This window comes from Coenobita brevimanus, chromosome 103 (genome assembly GCF_032717465.1).
Source record: "Coenobita brevimanus isolate Jiangsu-jjx chromosome 103, ASM3271746v2, whole genome shotgun sequence".
Lineage (NCBI taxonomy): Eukaryota > Metazoa > Arthropoda > Malacostraca > Decapoda > Coenobitidae > Coenobita > Coenobita brevimanus.
The window spans coordinates 2,193,103-2,212,828 of record NC_137056.1 but is presented as its reverse complement, the minus strand read 5'-3'; the positions used below and the strand labels follow the sequence as shown (position 1 = coordinate 2,212,828).

Sequence of the window (19,726 nt, the reverse complement as noted above, 5' to 3'; positions counted from 1 at the left end):
CTATTATACATTTATATTAAAAACACTTCAACAATATCTACATGTCTGAGGTACCATAAGCTGTGGGTCAAAGGAGCATCCATAATACATAAATATTGGAGTTTTCTTGTTCCTGTGGAAGAACAGAACTTTCAATGTTACTAAGGAGATCAAGCTGATGGACTATTATTGACTGTTTACAACTGTGAATGTGAGATGGCACTTCTGTTAACTCATTCTCTAATAGTTTCCTATAATTAGAGGCTGCCACAATTATTTTTCTTAGTGGCACAAAAATATACATTTAAAAACTAATATTAATTCAAACAAGTGTTACAAATTATTCAAATCAGGTTTTGAAACAATTAGCAATTTTTTACATAGACTACAAGTTTATCAAACTGCAAATGCTACTGCAGTCAACACACATTACCAGAGCAGTTATTCTGGAAGGCAGGTGATCTACCTCCTTTCTCTTCATACATTTACCAGTATAACATTGCAATATCTGTCGTTATCAAAGTGCTCAATTAACTAAAAAAAAATATTAGAACAATAGTTATCCTTGAAGCATAACAGCAAGATGTTATAGTCAATGCACATACTGGTGAGCTCTGTAGTTCTGTCTGGGTAAAAATATATATGGAATACATATTTAACAGCACCAAACAAACAGTGCAAAGGACACAATATTTTTTAAATCTCCAGGAATGATTTCATAGATTTCAAATCTGCCAACCCTTTACACTGTGGGCAACTCGGCACATGCTAAGTGCTCCATATACTGCACATCTCAACTAGTGCGTTGGAGGGATGGCTTAGTCCACATTACCAGTGACTACCTTGCGCCTTTCTTTACTGCTTGTAACCCTCTTCGTCTTTTAAAGCATCTGTTACTTTACGTCCATTGACTGCGTGGTTGATTAGTAATTCACGAAGCAGCCTCACATCAGCAGACTGAGACAGCCCAACTACACACAAGATAGAGGGGCACAATTTACAGACCATCCTGTACAACTGAATAAACTATCTGGTCTTGTGGTGATCTCTATTCTGTATATGTGCTGATTCAATAAGTACATGGTACTTGTTCAGGCTGCAATTCTCAGCAATATAAATGAGAATTATGGCAATTACTACCATAATATTACACATACACCATTATCCTCCGTAAAGATTATGGATATTGGTGTACAACTGACAATGTTGTCATTTTCTTAAGACATTGTGGTTCATTTATTCATGATGGTGAAATGTGGGAGACAATGGGGATTCACAAGAAAGGGAGTGGGATGAAGACAAACTCACAGATGTGAAGAGACAGTTTTCTTTTGGTGTGTGGAGACAATTAGCCTACTATAAAGCCACACCCTAGCTTAAACTGGTTCTTTGGGTGGTTTATTGCAGCAGAGAGCGCCAGGGTGAAGGGCAGCGGCATAAGTTTCTTCTCCATTACTGCACCCACTGTCCAATTAGAATCCATGGTTCCTGTAAAGAGGGGTGAATTTGACAGTGGAGGGATGAGGAGAAGAGGTATATGACTGAGGGTGGGATGGTCGGATGGGGAGCAGCATAATGAGAGACCAAAGTGATATGAAGCCAATTTATTTATGTCCACCCCCTCTGGGATTAAGACATCTGGCTTTATATAGATATTTCCATTAGCTACCCTCAATTCACATAAAATTAAATCTCCACCAGCAACTATAATGGTTAAAATTCCTAAACACATTTTCATCACAACAATAACTTAAAACAATATTAAACCCATGGTCTAGATCTTCTTTACCAATCATTCCATTTCATTCTCGCAGAAGTTCAACAGAGACTTCTGTGAATTCAAGCAGAGAAATACTGTTCACACTCCAATCTACAGTTTCAAACCCAGACAAAATTCACAATAAACAAAATGTTACCTCTAAACATGGTGTTGGCCTCTGGAATTTCTAGCCAATGTACAATGGATACAACGGACTCCCAATCTAAAGTTTCACACCTAAAGGTAGTCCTAGGTCAACAGAACATTACCTTTGGCTTCTGGAATATGTGATGGACACCCCAGACTCCTACAATTAGCTTAAACCTAAGGAAAGATCAAAGTAAACAATACATTACCTCTGAATACGGTGTTGGCCTTTGGAATTTCTAGTTGATACGCAATGGATGCAACAGACTCCTGCATCCGTAAACTAGTCTCCAGCTCCACTCCAAACTGCAGGTGCTCTGTGGCTTTGCGAAAATAGCACAGATGAACACCGGTGTCCCCCAACGTACATGACGCCGTATAGTTATCAGCTGAGGAAAAATAAAACTGTCAGTCCACCACAGAGAATATAAACAACTTCACAAACCAATGTTTACCAAGGTACGTCATGTGTACTTATGTGAAGCTACAGAACGTGGTGAATGTTTTTGGAGTATCGGATAGAGCCAGGATTCCGGTGGCTTGAATGGTGAGTGAATAGAAGTGTGGCCCATTGGACTGGGCAAATTTGGACTGTCTGGACATTGCTACTCCTCGCCCTGCCCTAGGGCAGGAAAGGAGGTCTGGATGATGATGATGATGATAACATGAAAATCAGTCCAATACAGTATAAGGAAAAAAGCAACAAACCTGATTTCTCTATCCCAGGAACAATTCATTGATTTGGCTCACCTGAAACAATGAGAGAGAAAACTTTTTCCTAAGTAGTAATTACCTCCTCCAGTCACAACTTATGATAAGCTAAAAAAAAAACTTTAATTATAAGTAACAGCACAGTACATACACTGGTATAGATATACCGGTACTATATTTTAAAATTCTACATAAATCAAGAAACAAAATGAATGATCCAAAGTCATCATCATCATCATTCAGACCTCCTTTCCCACCCTACAGCAGGGTGAGGAGTAGCAACATCCATACAGCCATAGTTTGCCCTTGAAATCCTGGCTCCATGAGACAGGCCACAAAAAATTTCCAAAGTCATTCATCCACCCATCATCCAACCCTACTTTGCCCCATCACGAGTGTTGAAGCCCAGGGCTAGGCAAGCTGGTCCAGACATTTATGATTAGAGTGACCAGCCTCACTCATCCCTGAGTGGCTTTATGTGCATTCAGTAAATTCATAAAAAAAATACTGTATTATGAAAGATCTAGGCTGAAAGATTCAAAGAAATTCACTCAAAGACACTTACCTGAGTATCTACCAGCAACAGAGTGCAGGGCTATCTGTCCACCTGGCACCCCTGGGCCATACTGGTAGGCCAGTTCTGTGCCCAGGTCAAGATTTTTGGTCACCTGCTGAAGATAGTGAGCCACCGCGACACCAGAGCCATTGATAATGTCTATGTTGCCCAGTGTCAGTGAAGTAGTGTAGTCCGATCCACGCCAGTCTAGTGTCAACTGTGATGCTTGCCATTTTCTGCTCTGAATCTGTAACAAAAACACAAAATCTTCATCATACTGCAGATGGTAGATGGCTGGCTACCACTGATCCTAGGAGTACGAGTTGCTTGAATGATGTGACTACGCTCTTGGAAACCAGACGCACAATAATCACTCAAACAGGAAACATTCAGTGACATGGAAACAAAATTCCAAGCTAACTTAAACATCTGTTTCTTCCAGCAGTTTCCAGTGCCTTTTGAGAAGTAATTACCCAGTTTTTGCATTGGTTAAGCTCCCAGTCCATTGAAAACATCAGCCATACCATCCCCAAGTTTTAACCCTTAAATGACATCTGATAGCTTATGCATCTTACTATGGATCATCCCATATGTTTTACTCACTATGAGGAAATTCCCATCATACAATAACCATGACAATGGATTCGATGCATTCCAATTACTCCACACAACTACGTAACATAAGAATGTGCCAAGGCTACAAGCTTGATAACTAGCCACATTAATCACTCTTCAGCAAGACTAATACACTGATATTGTGATGGGCATAAACGCAATAAAAACATCTGGCCATATACTGAATAGTTAAGATGTAATACAGTATTCCAAATAGTTTATCCAGTGCATCCCCCCTACAAAGACAAACAACACATACATAACACAAACACCCAATCACTAACCTGTGCCACAAATTTAGCTCTTAGATTTGGAGTGAGTTGATGTATGATGTTGGCATTAAGGTTACCAGACGGGTCAGTATCACCGAGTAACACCGGATATGCCTCGGTGGGGGACACTTGCTGATTACCCACATAAGTAGCCCCAAATCTGAAAGTAGTGAAGGCATTTGAGTCATTTTTTATTCACAACTAAATTCAGGCTGGTACAGAGTCAAATGGTTGGGAATGTGGATGTCTTTCTGTCCCAGTAATTTAAGTCTGTATGGTATGAAAGGCCTGAGTGATGATTGAATGGGTGTGTGGCCAATGTCACTGGGCAAACTGTTGATTACATAATTCTCAAAATGCATTTTGGACCCTGCCTCACCACATCTCTGGGCGTAGGGGAAGAAGGTCATGGTGATGATTACGACTGGCACACTGTTGGCATTCTATTGCATTATTTCCTATTTCTTTATCATACTCATATGAATTATCAGTGGGAATCAGGACTAGGATGATAATGAAGGCAACCCACCTGTAACCTGGAGCCTGTGTCGTGGAGAAGTTGATGGTATGAGAGACCTGGAAGTGGTTACTGAGCCCCTTGTTCAGCATAAATTTACCTCCTTCAAAAATGACAGGATACACATCTGAGAAATAAATAAAACAGACAAGTGAATTATAATTATGTTTCGGGACTAAAAGATGTTACAATGCTACTAACATACTGTATTACCCATAAACAATAAAATGACACCATATACTAATACACTGAATGCTAGGATTTCTCACGAACAAAACTGGAAATGCCGCAGTCTGATGTAGCTTTATACCAAGTCCATCTCTCTTGGGAAACTAATGATGCTGCCCAAATTTAGATGACTTAATAGCTGTAGCCCCAGGTTCATCTAAAATGTGAACCCAATGGACTGCAGGCTATAATGCTTATTCTCCAGTTCACCATCCTCCTTTTGGGGGACTGGGAAGGAGGGAGATAAGGACATTTGTACGACCATATGATGGAACTACCCGCTTATATCAGTGACTCCACGTGAATGCATACTTCTCCAGCACCACTCTGTTGAGGTATAGGCCTACAGAACACTGCACCCACATACCCCTGTAACCAATGGTCCCTGGGTGGGATCAAGCATAATACTGTACCCTTTGGTCGATAGTGTGTTCTCTAAGCCATGAGAAGGAGGGTTAATCAATACTGTACAGTACATATCTAACACTCTAACAGAATTTTCCTGTCTGACATTCACACACTGTTAGCATAGATAAATGTTGCTGCTACTGCTATGACATCTAGCTCATGTGAACATGGACTCAGTGGACTGCAATCTTAAGCTGCCCTGCAATTCAACATTTTCCTGTTGGGAATGGTGGATAGCAGAAGGGCAGTTTCAACCTGCAGTCCACTGGGTTCATGTGCACATGCTAAGGGTGGCAGAAATGCCTGGTTATCTCAGCCAAGGAAGTTATGCTATTTTTTTGGGGGGAGGGGGTTGTTTGTCGGTTTGCTTGTCTGTCCGTCTGTTAGCAGGATATCTCAAAAAGTTATGAATGGATTTTGATGAAATTAGGAGGAAGGGTGCGCCATGGGCCAAGGAAGACATAATTAAATTTGGGGGTGGATCTGGATCCAGAGTATCCCACACAATATCTCCAAACGTTCTCAATGAATTTCGATGAAATTTTGAGGAAACGTGGGCTATGGACCAAGAAAAAATTTATTAAATTTTGGAGTGGACATGGATCCTTTTTAATGACAGTGGCATTGGCAGAGGTATGTGCTCTCTGCGTACTTTCTAGTTAGGCTATACTATCATCAAATGATACTATAGGAAAGTGTCTCTCTCCAGCACCTTACCGTACATCACAGTACAGTACTATTTTGTCCCATGGAATCCATATTAGAACACTAAAATTACACATGTAGCAATAGAATATTTGTTACAATTTTCTACCTAAAATTTCTTATATACCAACACAGTCTAGTGTACCGTACAATAAGGTATGGTAGATATTAAAACACACCAGCACCTTGCATAAAAACAAGTGGATATCCTCATGTGTGTTTACCAACCATCAATGGCCTTGGTAAGTAGATGGCCTGATTGATGGCCAGCCATGTGTGGCATGCTTATGTCAGTGATATGCATCTGTAATACTGAATGTGTGTGGCTGTGTGTGCTTGTGCACTATGAAGGCAGCAGTGGAAACATGACAAATGCATATGGTCAGTGTTAATGAGCTATACCTTGCACATTACACTTCAAACTGACATATCATACCACATGGGAAACAAGTACTGTACTGTATGTTTTGTATGGATATGATATACCGTATACCATAAATTACTGCACTAAAACAGAGACCACAACTGTACTGTACACTGATGTCTACCACCTGTACAGTATTTTCACACAAAGGACATGTTCATACCCACAATAACTAGTTTACACTTAGATGGACCCAGAGTATGTTGCTCACTAGAGCCAGACGCAGCACTCCCCTACTCTTATGCCCCAGTTCCTGACAAAAGCAAACTGAGGATACAGAAGGAACACAGAGTAGTCCCAAATATATTCATATGCAAATATGTATCAAGGTTACAAAATGATTATGGCCAATCAGTGCACTACATTACATAGGCCTCTTAACACTTTCCACAGACCAAGTGTGTGTAACCTGTTCCACCCAACCCTACATAATTACAGGCTTAACCCCTCCACCTGTTACCCACCTACCTACTTACCTCTTCCTCTCACATTTCTGGGTTGCCACTGTTGCCCTAATTGTTTATCTATTATTCTAAAGATGTGGAATGCAAATTGCTCATGTCCATTTCTGCTCCTCAGTGCACAGAATGAGAAATTAACTAAGAGACTGTATGACTGAGGTGAGGGAAGGGAAAACTAAGGATGAGGAATAGATGCATAAAATTGTAGATGGTGTGAGCTAGAGGGAGGGCAGTCTGATGCCGATGGACAGAGTGACAGGCAGGCAAAGTGAGTGTGATCACTACCTCCAGGACTGAAGTATTTGGCTTTAAATATTATATATAGATACCGGAGATATATATATATATGTATATATATATATATATATATGAGATAGGGGAATGTGAGCTGGGAGCAAAGCAGTGAAATGGAGGGAGACAGGGAGACATGGAGGCAATTTGTTTGTGGCCACCCCTTACGGGACTAGGGCATCTGGCAAAATATATAATGTATATATATATATATATATATATATATATATATATATATAAATATATACTTCATTGAAAGTGATTGCAAGCTCTACATTGCACATTTTGTTCAGTATATTTTCTGTGAACCTCAGGAGTGCCTTAGTCTCGTCTGGTAGGTTGTGTATGATTTCACCATAGACTGTTCCATCCATTTCATTTCTTGCTAGAGTGTGATTTCAGGTCCCTTAACCCTTCTTCAGTAGCCTTGGTAGACAGATGTTTCTTCCTCTGTGAATGAGATGAGAATGCACTGAGCAGGTGAAGTGGGTGTCCTGGATCAGACACCTGCATTTACTCGATCCTCATTGGTTGATATAACTAGGGTGTGGCCCACTGAGAGGACTTGGAGAATTTCCACTAATAAACTGAGTTCGGGGTGTGGTTCTTTTAAATACCGTACCGTACAGTGCTTTTTGTAAGGAGAGGCGTCTTACATCCTCACATATACTGGTAGTTAAAGTTTCAGTATTTTCTTCCAATATTTTCCTTATAACGACAATTTCGTGTTCCTGTTTAAAGTGGTTTTTAGGTGCTCCAGTTGTAGGGGGTAACTCAGGCGTTGAGACAATTTCATGGTTGTCATGCCCACATAGGCAGAGGGGAAGGCTTCGCAATTTCCTCGTTGACAAGTAAACCTGTAAAGAACATGCGACCTCTGAAGTATGTCTCTCTCCTGGCAGGAGCTGTTCCTTAGTAGCAACTGGTCTTTTTACTCATGTTGTATACAGTATTACCAGGGTAAAGCTCTTTGGGGTTTAATGGCTTCGCATTTCGCGTCACTATTTGTTTTATAATTCTCTCTTCTTCCTTGTAGGCTGCTGAGAAGGTGGCTCTGTAGTAAAGGTTGATGTCATCTTCCTTCTTATGGTTTCTGTCATTATTCTTGCTGTACCAGCTATCAATTATTTTCCATGTTTGTCAACTGATGCCCTTAGTAGAGAAGCCATTGTTGATTAGCCAATACGTGTGCAGAACATTCGATTTCTTTGTGTACCTGTTGCCAAGAGCTAAGGTGAGTGAGTGCTCTTCAGATGTAGGCACCCTATGGCTGGGTCCTTACATCTCTGTGGGCACTCAGTACCATCGTGAAAGAAGTGGCCAGGGTTTGTTGCCTCCAAGGAGACATCTATGTTTAAGTAGTATTCATCTTGTTTCGCGAGAACATTGAGAAATAGCATCATTCCATCAACACTTTTTCTATGATGAAAGTAAGACTGGATATCCCTTGCAGGCAGAGCCTAAGGCATTCAATGTGCACTTCACAAATACAAAATAAGACACACACACACACACACACACACATATATATATATATATATATATATATATATATATACTGCATATATATGCAAGGCCTGAAGGAAGTAGGGAACAACCACAAAAGCCACCACGTGCACCGCCATAACAACTGTTCAAAAGTAGATGCTCGCTCTACGGTCGCCACACAGGATGCTGGGTGAACTATCCAGCCAGACAGTGTGGCATCACTCAGCTACTGGCGAAAATGTTCGCACAGCAATAATTTCTGCAAGCACACAAGCATTTCATCTGGATAAAATGGGAAAATGTTCACAAAATGGTTTAATACAGCCAGATCAAGGCATCCAGGTTATGGATCGTCAAACTAAATGGGAGACTGCCGTATAAAGCTAATGAGACCTATTATGACACACCAGCTCTTGACACTAAGCTGCAATAGCAATTAATGTGTAAGTGCTTCATTGCTAAGATGTAACATGGATGAGATGAAGAGGTGTATGGGTGTGGCTGGTGTGAGTTCAACGGCAGTCTGATGGCAAAGGGCAGGGTGACAAGCAGGCGTTAAGTTTGTGATAACCCCTTGGATTACAGCATCACGTCTTCAAGGTTTTCACGTATTGCTTGGCTGCTCGTTCTCAAAACTGTACAGTAGGCTTCACTGCACTTCTTTCTTCACAAGTTATTTCCCTTGTCATACCTAACATTCTCTTGTACATTACTTACATCATCATCTTAATGACAAAGTTTGCACCAATAAATAACAAGATACTGAGGTGCAATGAGAAGAATAAATCAGACAAAGTGGTGTTATGAGATCTGCCAAATAACTTCAGAATATGACCCCAGTGGTAAGACACGGCCCAACATGCTGGAACACCACAGGACTACAAACATCCTCAAGTAGACCTGACTTTGACCTTGACCTCAATTTAATCCTCATTTGATGCTCTCATCTTTTAGTACTCATGGAAACTTAGACAACTCTTGGAACAGATTAATAAGCCTGTGAATCCAACTCTTGATCATTCTCACTACCTCTCACAGCAAAAGAACTTAGAAATTTAAAAGAGAAATGGAGAAAATGGATTAGATCAAGCTAAGGTGACAGAGCATGATATTCAACTTGGCACAGCCACAGGACCTGTGTACCTATGATCCTCTAGTTTATCTCCTCATGAGATAAGAAAACACACACACTTCACTTATTCCACTCTCGAAAAAAAAATATATATATATGTATATATCTACTCAAATTCGACATGCTGCAAAATGCCATCCTCTCAACGCACTAGATACTCATCCCTATTACACAAACCATTCTAAAACCATTAAAATATACCTTTGCACTTCTTATGTATTTCTTCCATGGTGCCCGGGTTACTGTCGCTGGCGGCCTCACCCCCAGTTTTCTTCTCTCCTGCGGTTGATGCTGTGGGGGAAACCGGCTGTGGGGGTGGTGGCGTAAGTGTCACGGGTCCCGCTGCTTGTATGTTACCCATGGTGGTCTGTTGTGCTCGAGGAACAGGGAAACTGGGGTATAGGGGTCAAGTCAGGGCCACTCACTCCGCACGCCGTGTCTGCAGACGATTCGGTTTGCCTGACACCCCTGCTTGGCAATACTTGTAGTTCCAAGGAGAATTTCTTGCTTATCATCTTTTATTATTCTTTTTCCTCTCAATGCTTTCAATGGATACCAAAGACTGCATATATACCTATCTTTGTTCCAAAAGAGGCCTAAATTTCTTAACTTATTGGTATGACTGAAGGAATTCTCCGGTTCACATGAACATTTTTAAACACGTGTATTTCGTTAATAGGTCAGTTTTGAGTCTCCATCAGCCCTTGGTACATTTTGCTATATTTCTCATTCTTAATTGACAATGAAACGTTTTAAATGACCTGTCTCTAATATACCTTGTAAATAATGAAAGTTCAGAGACGGTATCAAACTCACCAATCAGAACAAAGGACTCATGTATACCTAGGCTCTTACTGGCTGTCCCTGCCCCAGGCTATCTAATGCTGAACTGTTCGTCATGTAAACGTGACCCAAAGTTTTGGCAGATTGGTCTCGAGTAATATACAAAACTTACCATCATGCCATACGTCGCGTCTGGTAAGCTGATATTATAAGGAAATAATGATAAAGTTGAAGACATTCTGATGTCGAATTGCTAATTTTAAGATGATGAATAATCGCAGAAGGGTTTAATGACTGAAGATAAAATACTTCCGTTATACTTTTTGGCGAGAACCTTGTCAGTGCTCCTGGCTTTTTATATTTAGTAATTATTAAGATTAATACTTGTACCTCAGTCATATTTAACCATATGTACTCAAGTGTAACAGAATCTAATTTTGGAAGCCACACGTGAGTCCTAACCTTGGCATCCTTCAACCCTGACCATAACGAAAAATTGTAGTTTGTGGCTTTCTCATACAGATTAGGTCTTATTAGGTTTGGGTTTTATAATACAGGTATTTACATAAGGCTGTTCAAGCTCACCCAGTGATTGCCCAGAATTATCCCTAAAAGTTCCTTTCCTGATTAAATACCAGTTACAGTATTTTATTTTTTTCACTAATTCTCACTACGGTAGGTTACTTCCTGATAGTTTTATGCTGTGTAACTGATAGGAAAGATGTATGTATTGTAGTTAATGAAGACTATCAATTCCTTTCACAAGAGATCTCTCCTAAGCTAAATAAAATCAACAGAGAAAAGAAATCCTTGCACGACGAGATTGTCCCTTAAAGTTAAGCATAATAAGGTTGTCAGGCCATGCCAAGATGAAACATAAAGGATGTTGATATGCTGAAGGGTCTACGTTTAGGTCAGGTCAGTTTTTATTCAAGATGGGGCTGGAAATAGCATTGTGGCTAGGGTGAGAAGTGGTTGGAAGAAGTTCAGGGAGCTGTTGTCACTCCTGACATTGAAAGGACTCTCCCTACGTGCTAAGGGGTCTTTGTATGCAGCATGTGTTAGGAGTGTGTTGCTGTAGGGTAATGAGACATGGGCAGTAAAGGAAGAGGATATTCTCAGACTCAAACGTACAGAAATGACTGATCAGGTGGATGTGCAGTGCGTCCCAGCGTGCAAAGCCTGGGGGATCTGAGTTTATGATGGAAGAGTTGAGAAGTAGGATGGGACTGGAGTGTATTGGTGTTGTGATGAGGAGAGGTAGATTGAGATGGTTTGGGCATGTGGAGAGGATGGGGGATGATAATTGGGTGCAGAAGGTGAGAAGTGTTAATAGTGGGGGTGGGATTGCGAGGGGTAGACCAAGAAAGACGTGGGACGAGGTCATTAAGTGTGACCTCAGGGTAAAGGGACTGAACAGGGAGGCTGCCATAGATCGAGCAGCCATTAGGTGACCAAGTCCGATGCATGCAAGCATGTTGGAGCCTATAAAAACGAAAACGAAAAATGAAGCACAGTAATGGCATGGCCTTTGCAATAGCACTTCATGGTTGCTGCATACTGACTTATATTAGTGTTTGTTGTAGTTTATTTGTATTACATGTATTATTATTATTATTATTATTATTATTATTATCATTATTATTTTATTATTACCTGGTATTATTATTATTATTATTATTATTATTATTATTAATATTAATATATTACAGGTGTATTATTATTGTCATTATTACAGGTGTATTACTATTACTAATTCTGTCAGATCAGTTAATTGTTCCCCTTTTTTAAGTCAGTCCTGTTCCATTTATTAATATTTTTTGACCATATGTACAGCATGAAAAAGAAACTTATGGGTTACTTTTGTTCCCAACAGACGGCACCATCGGGAGTCAGAGAAAATGGTCCCTGGCATACTTGTTGGAGCTCTTTTGGGCCCCCATCAACTTTGTTGTACTCTTGTAAGTTGACTAAAATTTCCTCTGTGCTGTATTAGTTTTCATTAAATGTGGTTATATTCCATCAAGAATTATTGCTTTTGGTGCCTTTATTCATGGTTGGTTATATTTTCTAATACAGTATAAAACAACCCAGTCCTTCATCATAAGAAAGTGCATGTTTAATAATACATTTGTTGGTAATTATTAGATCTGTTATTCAGAAAGAAAGTAAATGACACTCATATTGAAACTGCCTAACTAATTGCTAAAACCAGTGACTTGTAAAATCTTCCAAACAAGAGCTAGAGACTTATTAAAGAATCTCAGATAGGCCATGTAATAAGTCATTCATACTGTAATATTGTGCAACTCTGAGCTGTGACTTTGTTTATATGTAGCTGAGTTTCCTGCCGGAAGGTGATTAGTTTGTGGCTGTTTAACAAGTTTATAGCTCAGTACAGTTGCTTGGAGATTTGAGGAATAAAAAAAGGGGGTTACTGGTAAGTGAGGTAATGCAGGGTCTTCCTGTATTGTTTTCTAATGACCACTTCTTTTGTCTTTAGTTTCCAGACATTGATTAATCCCAGGCTGACCAGGAGAGGCGATGGATATGAAAGCAGTTATGGATCATCAGGCAGTGGAAGGTAAGATTATATAGTACTAGTAACAATTCCATATTTACTTTGCCTCTCCATCCAGTAGAGCAAACATTAGTTATTATTTGTGTATTTAATTTTTTTGATGTGTCCAGCTTTCAGCATAGACTTTAGAAGGGAAGTGTAGCTGTAAATAGGTTTGAGGGTGAGGGGAGGGGATGGTGGGGAAGGGAGAAGTGGGCAGAGAGAGAAGGGAATTGGATTGGTAAAGGGGGAGGGGGATAAGAGTAATAATTTTTTTTAGTCCACTCCTTAAGGCCCAGCAGCCCTCTTGTGTCACACAGTCCTTCCTGTCACCACTTGAGCACTAATACCTGTCACCCATACTGAATACACGGCAGGACTGTCTCGGTCAGGATAGGCATCATGGTATTAGCAAGGATGTTCTTATGACTTGTTGATGGGATCTTGCAGGAGAGAAAGGTTATTGCTTCTCAGAAGAAGCAGCTATGATTTCCAGTGCCATATTTCCTCCTGAGAATAAGAGATTGCCAAGACAACTGTTGTCAGGCTACTTTGTTCTCATGTACTTCTCGTCTTTTATTAGGTCAGGTTACGTAGCATTCAGACTGCTCAGTTGTATCTTCATTAACGGTAGTAACTAACAATACAGTAATGTTTAAGTCTTAGCAAATAATACATAGCCTGTGATAAAATACATTTAGTTCTGTAGTTATATCAACCCATATTGAATGTAGAAAATAACTTTATTGTTTCACTTTGTGTATATGTAGATAATTTAGAAAGATGAGCATATTATCATGTAGAAGTATTGTAGCCCAAACTGATTCCCCATCACATTACACAGCAACCCCCCTGGGCCGCCCCCGAGGAGGATGGGCAGGTTACACAGGGCAGGCGGAGCGAGTCCACCTCCCTTCGCAGGTGGTGGATGAGGACGCTAAGCCCTCAGCCATTTGTTTCCTTTATGAGCTGAGGAATCATTAATATGTTGGCTCTTGGATGTGTTGAGAATGGTTTTGAAATGTCTGTATTTGGATATGAGTGGGTGGTTATTTCATGTGTACTACTATACCTAGACGTACAGAATGAAAAATGTAGAGTTCACTTAAATTATTGTATTCCCCCCCCCCCCCACCTCTCATAGGCTCAGCAACCCATTCCCTGTGGCCTAGCTGCCATACATGCCACCTAATTGTCCTATTTCAACATTTCCATATCTTGTCATTGAACCTAATTTGTGTAACTCACTCACTGCAGAATTTCAAAGCTGTTGTTGACATACTCGTGACGTGTTGCCCAGTAAATCACCTTTGTGTGAGTGGGTGGTGCTGATGACTCCAGAGCTGATGTATTAACTGTATACTTATGTATATTAGACATAGTTAACCAAAGTTTGTGTGTTAGTGTTTATGTGAATGATTGTAAATGAAAGTCCTTTCATTGTGATGTTCTCAACATACTGGGTGGTCCATCTAATGCACTAGTTCTTGTATATTTCAGGATAGGTTCAGTGAGCATTACCAATGAACTGCATATTTTGTACTTCCCATAACTTTTTTTTTTTTCTTGCTTTATGGTATCTGCCTTTTTAAAAATACCCATTGATTACATGATTGATTCGTTACCGGTAGTTGACTAAGCCCCCAAAATATCTGCACTGTTCACACCAGTAGATGGAACTATCCCACCGGTACCCAAGCTTTGAGGGAACAGTATGCAGACCAGTCTGTTAATTGTCAGTTTGGTGTGATATTTGGCAAAGGTGATTAGTCTGAGGCACCAGTCAGCCATGTGCTTTGTGCATCAGACTGAATCTCAAGAGGAACTGGAGGTTTTTTCTTATGTAATGCCACCAGAAGTGTAGGTTGGTCAACTACTTGGAAATGTTCTGGACTACAGAGTCCTTGATTTGGGCTCCTGTGCCTCTCAAAGGGGTAATAGAGGAATTGATATTATTTTGCACCATTCATCCAACTATTAGAGACACAAGACTGTCATATATTTGACACATTACAAATGGTTGCTTATCAGATCATTATTAGACAGTGTGCAGTAGAAGCCACAGTACTTGTAGTGTCAGTAGACAATGTAGACACACTATTGATTGTGCCAACCAGTAAAGATTCAGTGTAATTACGTGTAGAAAGTGCCATTAGGTAGAAGCAGACAAGTAGAATTCTGTACCTTTCAAGATGGATATCAACAGATTTATCTTTTCCATACGAACCTTAAGGAACATTCAGTAAAATATATATATATATATATATATATATATATATATATATATATATATATATATATATTTTTTTTTTTTTTTTTTTTTTACCGGTTTTCATTTTATGCAAGATTTTCAAAGCTACAGCAGTGTGTCTATAAATGAAAGGATATATTTTGATTAAGAGGGTTAGTGAAAATAGGTGATATTTTCAAAACCTCCCCATCTTTTTAAGTGAGAATAAAAGGTTTGGATGATGATGAATTGAAGTTCAGTGCTTACAGTAATATGTATATTTATTAAAAAGGTTGTTATTTGCATCTATGAACTCATGAGACTATTTTGATTGAAGCAGTTAATATGCCAGATCCAGTTCTGAAATAGTCAGGGTTTCATTTGCTGATTCCAGTATAGCTACTGTACAATGAACTCTCATTTATCCGGCTTAATTCAGCCAAACCCTACGCTGGTTAAAGCAAAGCGCTGGTTGCATAGTACTCCCCCATCAACTTAGTATTCGGCATTGAGCCGGATATTGCATACCTATCCATCTCAAACTTCTATCTTAAAAACTTTCTCATGAGTAAAAGATGAAAATTAAACATAAAGTACTGTAATGACACAGTACAGTAATATAGTACTACAGTGCCAGTTGGCTAACATTTAGAAGCCAGTTGATACACCTTAACACCGGATATTGCATAGAACTGCCAGTTGTGTCTTGTTTCAGCACCAGGTATTGCCTTAATAGTGCCAAGCCTGCAGTGCCGGATATTGCGACGATGGATAATTGAGAGTTTACTGTATTTTTGCTGGGCCTGTTCATCTCATTTGTTGGTGGGAAATTGGGTAAGGATGATGATGACTATAATAACCCCAATATCATTTTTTTTTTTTTTCCCCATTGCTAAAGTCAGATGGCTTAAGTTAGATAAAGTCCACAACCTTCAGCTGCTTATTTGTCTTGTGTTTCTTTAATCCTAAGCCACTTGTATCAACTGTCATAATTGTATTGCAAAGTTTTCCATGGATCTTTAGTGATTGAACCATATTTTATGCAGCACAGTGATATATCCTGTTTAAGTTTTTCTTGCACTTATTAATGTTGCACTGCATTCAACCCCTTCATTTCATGTTTTTTCCCAAAATTAATAGAATCTGGTGGTAACCAAAAATAGCCAGAGGAAGTCATTGTACTGTAGTGTTTATTGGAGATCATTTCAACCCCTTTAGTCCTAGTAAGCTTACCTGGCTCAGTAAAATATGTAATGAAGAATGATTTTTAAAAATTCCTTGTATTGAAAAGGTGAATGATATCCGATTACCTCCATCCATTCATCTTCCACCCAAATTAGTCAGCTGAATAAATTTGTATGGTGTTTGACCTTCTCAGTCTGATGATGTATTTTGTTGGTGAATTCTTGCTGCTACTACACAGCTTAATTAGGACAAATCTCTACTAGTAAATGGATTTTTGAAGGGTCTAACTTCAGAGTTTGAAAACACAGTACAGTACTGTATCTTAATCTGAATAAATTTGTTTGGAAGTATTTACGAATAAAGTAAATGGCATGTCACTGGAATCAAGGGGTTACTTAAATGTGCACCAATTGTGGTGTTTGATAATATTAATAAGGGAAATGTGGTTATGGCTTTACTGATTTGATCTGAAAGTCCCATACCAAATAATGACACTTTCCATTGTGCAGTGCCACCAAGGACTAAAAGAATTTTGAGTTAGTTGAGTTCATGTACAGTGTAAAGTTATATACTCAGAGTTCTTCTGCCCTTACAGATCAGGACAATAAGCAGTTACAATATGGAATAAGCTTATTTAATGTTTCAGTGAGTTTGTTAAATTACAGTATTTTAATAAGAGTGTTGCTTTTTACCAGACATCATTTATTATGAGGGAAAACAGATTTTGATAATACTGAACATGCAAAAGCTTCAGTGTTGAAATATCATTGAGATTTTACAAAGCAATCATTAACTCATTCAGTACAATGATGCCATTTTATAGGTTATTCTTCCTGTCTTCATATTATTTTATTCAGCATATAAGAGACCCTTGTTAGAGTAGGGGTTACAGTCAGTCCTCATCAACTCCTTCATTGCCAAATGCTTCCCTGTAAGTCAAACTGTCTGGTGTTTGAAATAGAATAATAAAGTGAGTCTTTGTACTGAAGGGATTAATGATGCAGAGTTCTCTTCCTTTTTGTACTTACAGACAGGCCTCAAGTTTCATTTAGTGTAGCAGTGCTATGTTTGTCTGTCTTTGACTGGATGAAGTTCATAACAGATGATATTGATATAGAATTTAACTACAAATAAATGTTCTGGATTTAAAGGCATTGCTCGAATCATGAATGCTGTCTGTAAATGTGAAACTGAGATGGACCGTACCTTTATCTGTATATTGCAGTGACGAAAGCAGCCATTAGGTGTGCTGATCATAGTATAAAGAATTTGTGCAACCGAACTCAGTGCCTAATGTATCTTTTGCTATTTATGGGTTGGTGGAAGGTATATTTTGTATTACCAGCCAGTTAACAAACATGATAATTGTTCTAAGTTGTATTGCATTAGCCTTCACATGATGCACACAACATTATTTCTTCCTTTAGTTCTTCTTCTTCTGTAGGGATGTACTGTGTTCTATTACATATGTGATTTATTCTATTGCAGGCAGTAATTTTTTATTTTTCATTTGCGTAAAATTGTCGATTTATATTTGATCAAAAAAGTATCTCCAACCAAGTAGGCCTAATCATTGGTCTCGTAGTGAGCTTTGTTGCTGTTCGTGTTTTTTCCAAAGGCATGTGTTTTCATATAGAAAGCATATTTCATGTGTTGTGTAAAGTTTGTTCTTCATGATGTATTAGAAAACATCATGAAAAGTTACTGGAGATTTATTTGTAATGATATGTTCAGTGATTCAAAATGTAGAGATGGAAAGTGTTCAGGTACTCTTTGGTTGCATATCAACCCACACCTGACCTTACACATGTCACACCTTTTTAATCTTCCACTTTATGTCCTCATCAGTTACCTCATACTTTTCCTTCTTCAACACGTCCATTACCATATTTTCTTCATTCATATACCATATACGATTCCATAGTCACATATGGCTGCCTAATGCCATATATACTGAGCCATGGAGCATGTTTCATCATTATAATCATTATAGTAATCGTAACCATCTACACAGAAAAATACAAAGTAATATGTGAAGATGTTTGTAAGGTCAAACCAGAATCTTTAAAGTTTGACATGTGTGAGTGACTGTTTGGCCCATTTTACTATGCATGCTGTTGCTAGTTCACCAACTACGTATTTTTGCTCCTCGTACTGTACCTGGATCCTGCCTCACTCCATCCTGTCTGGTGGGAGAAAATAAGGGTTGATATAGGGATGAGGATGAGGATGAGGACTTTTTATTTGGGGGTTATCTTTAATGGACCCATATTCAACTACTGCCCTGCTCTACCTGGACTCCTAGCTTTTCACACTACCTTGTTTCTCTCATGAATTCTTTCCCTGTTGTAGTACTTTTTGCCACTTATGAGATTCTCATGCAGCTTCACAATAGCCAGCCTTCATCTTCATAAAATGTTTTGTGTAGGAAAGGATACCACTACACTTTGCTCTTTAGAACTGAAGTTATGAGGGTAAATATTTTCTTACCTTCTTACACCTCACTCACACAGTATAGATACTGTGGTTGTTGAACATAACCTCAGGCAAAGATCTCTGGGATTCCCTGCTTTGTCTCCTCAATCCAATGATGTATTTTAAATTTTTTCTTTTTATCTTCCGACTGTTTCATTCAGCATATGGAGAGAAATTAGGTTGTGAAGGGATTAATAGAAATTGTTTCTAACCCGTCACTACATATGGTTTCTCCAGAGTTAACAAAACTATGTGTAGGTAGCAAAAATGAACTACAGAAATGCATTATTGGATTGATGGGGGTTAAGTGCCTCAATTTTTTTTACCCATGGGGTTTGCATACAACTGAGCCAGGTGCCATAGTAATAACAACAGAAACAAATATGATGTGGATATTTAAAATTTAGTAAAAACTCCTCAGCGGTTGTGGTTATTTGTTTTATTGGAACAAGAAAACAACAGAATTGAATAAACATTTTCATAATCACAAGTAATCATTTCAGTAAGAAAATTTTATACCTCAGTATATATTCAAACATAGAACAAATTCATCATCCTTATGCTATTAATGTCTTTTATTGCTTCTTGTTTTTACATATATATATCTTCGATTAACTAGGGGGTTGAAAAGTTACAAAAATAATAATAATAATAATAATAATATAATAATAATAATAATAATATAGTAATGTGTATGTGTTATTGACACAAGGGGCCAAACTCAGGGATGTATGATAGGCAAAAATGGTGTTAATCTCTGAGAATTCACTATTTTTGTATAACAGTTGCAACACATGGGA

General features: G+C 38.8%; 2 protein-coding genes across 2 annotated transcripts; one reads left to right on the top strand and one right to left on the bottom strand.

Moving 5' to 3' along the window:
• Positions 1-10,158, bottom strand: Tom40 (Translocase of outer membrane 40). Its single transcript, XM_080285003.1, has 6 exons — positions 9,895-10,158; positions 4,569-4,683; positions 4,052-4,199; positions 3,162-3,399; positions 2,095-2,274; positions 1-1,467 (listed from the first exon to the last, which is right to left on the bottom strand). Exons 1-6 carry the CDS (start codon positions 10,052-10,054, stop codon positions 1,328-1,330), a joined length of 981 nt encoding a protein of 326 aa, XP_080141129.1. The 5' UTR covers positions 10,055-10,158; the 3' UTR covers positions 1-1,327.
• Positions 10,159-10,597: 439 nt separating this feature from the next.
• Positions 10,598-15,264, top strand: LOC145415603 (selenoprotein K-like). The gene is made up of 4 exons (XM_080284827.1): positions 10,598-10,671; positions 12,353-12,437; positions 12,980-13,060; positions 13,881-15,264. Exons 1-4 carry the CDS (start codon positions 10,653-10,655, stop codon positions 13,966-13,968), a joined length of 273 nt encoding a protein of 90 aa, XP_080140953.1. The 5' UTR covers positions 10,598-10,652; the 3' UTR covers positions 13,969-15,264.
• Positions 15,265-19,726: the final 4,462 nt, after the last annotated feature.

Excerpts from the sequence above, each read along its gene's own strand:
- LOC145415603 (XM_080284827.1), top strand. Across the intron at positions 12,438-12,979 it reads ATCAACTTTGTTGTACTCTT|TTTCCAGACATTGATTAATC; the intron begins GTAAGTTGACTA and ends TTTTGTCTTTAG. Across the intron at positions 13,061-13,880 it reads GGATCATCAGGCAGTGGAAG|CAACCCCCCTGGGCCGCCCC; the intron begins GTAAGATTATAT and ends CACATTACACAG.
- Tom40 (XM_080285003.1), bottom strand. The coding sequence starts at position 10,054 with ATGGGTAACATACAAGCAGCGGGACCCGTGACACTTACGCCACCACCC. Across the intron at positions 4,200-4,568 it reads ACACAGGCTCCAGGTTACAG|ATTTGGGGCTACTTATGTGG; the intron begins GTGGGTTGCCTT and ends CACTACTTTCAG. Across the intron at positions 1,468-2,094 it reads GGCCAACACCGTATTCAGAG|GAACCATGGATTCTAATTGG; the intron begins GTAATGTATTGT and ends CCCTCTTTACAG.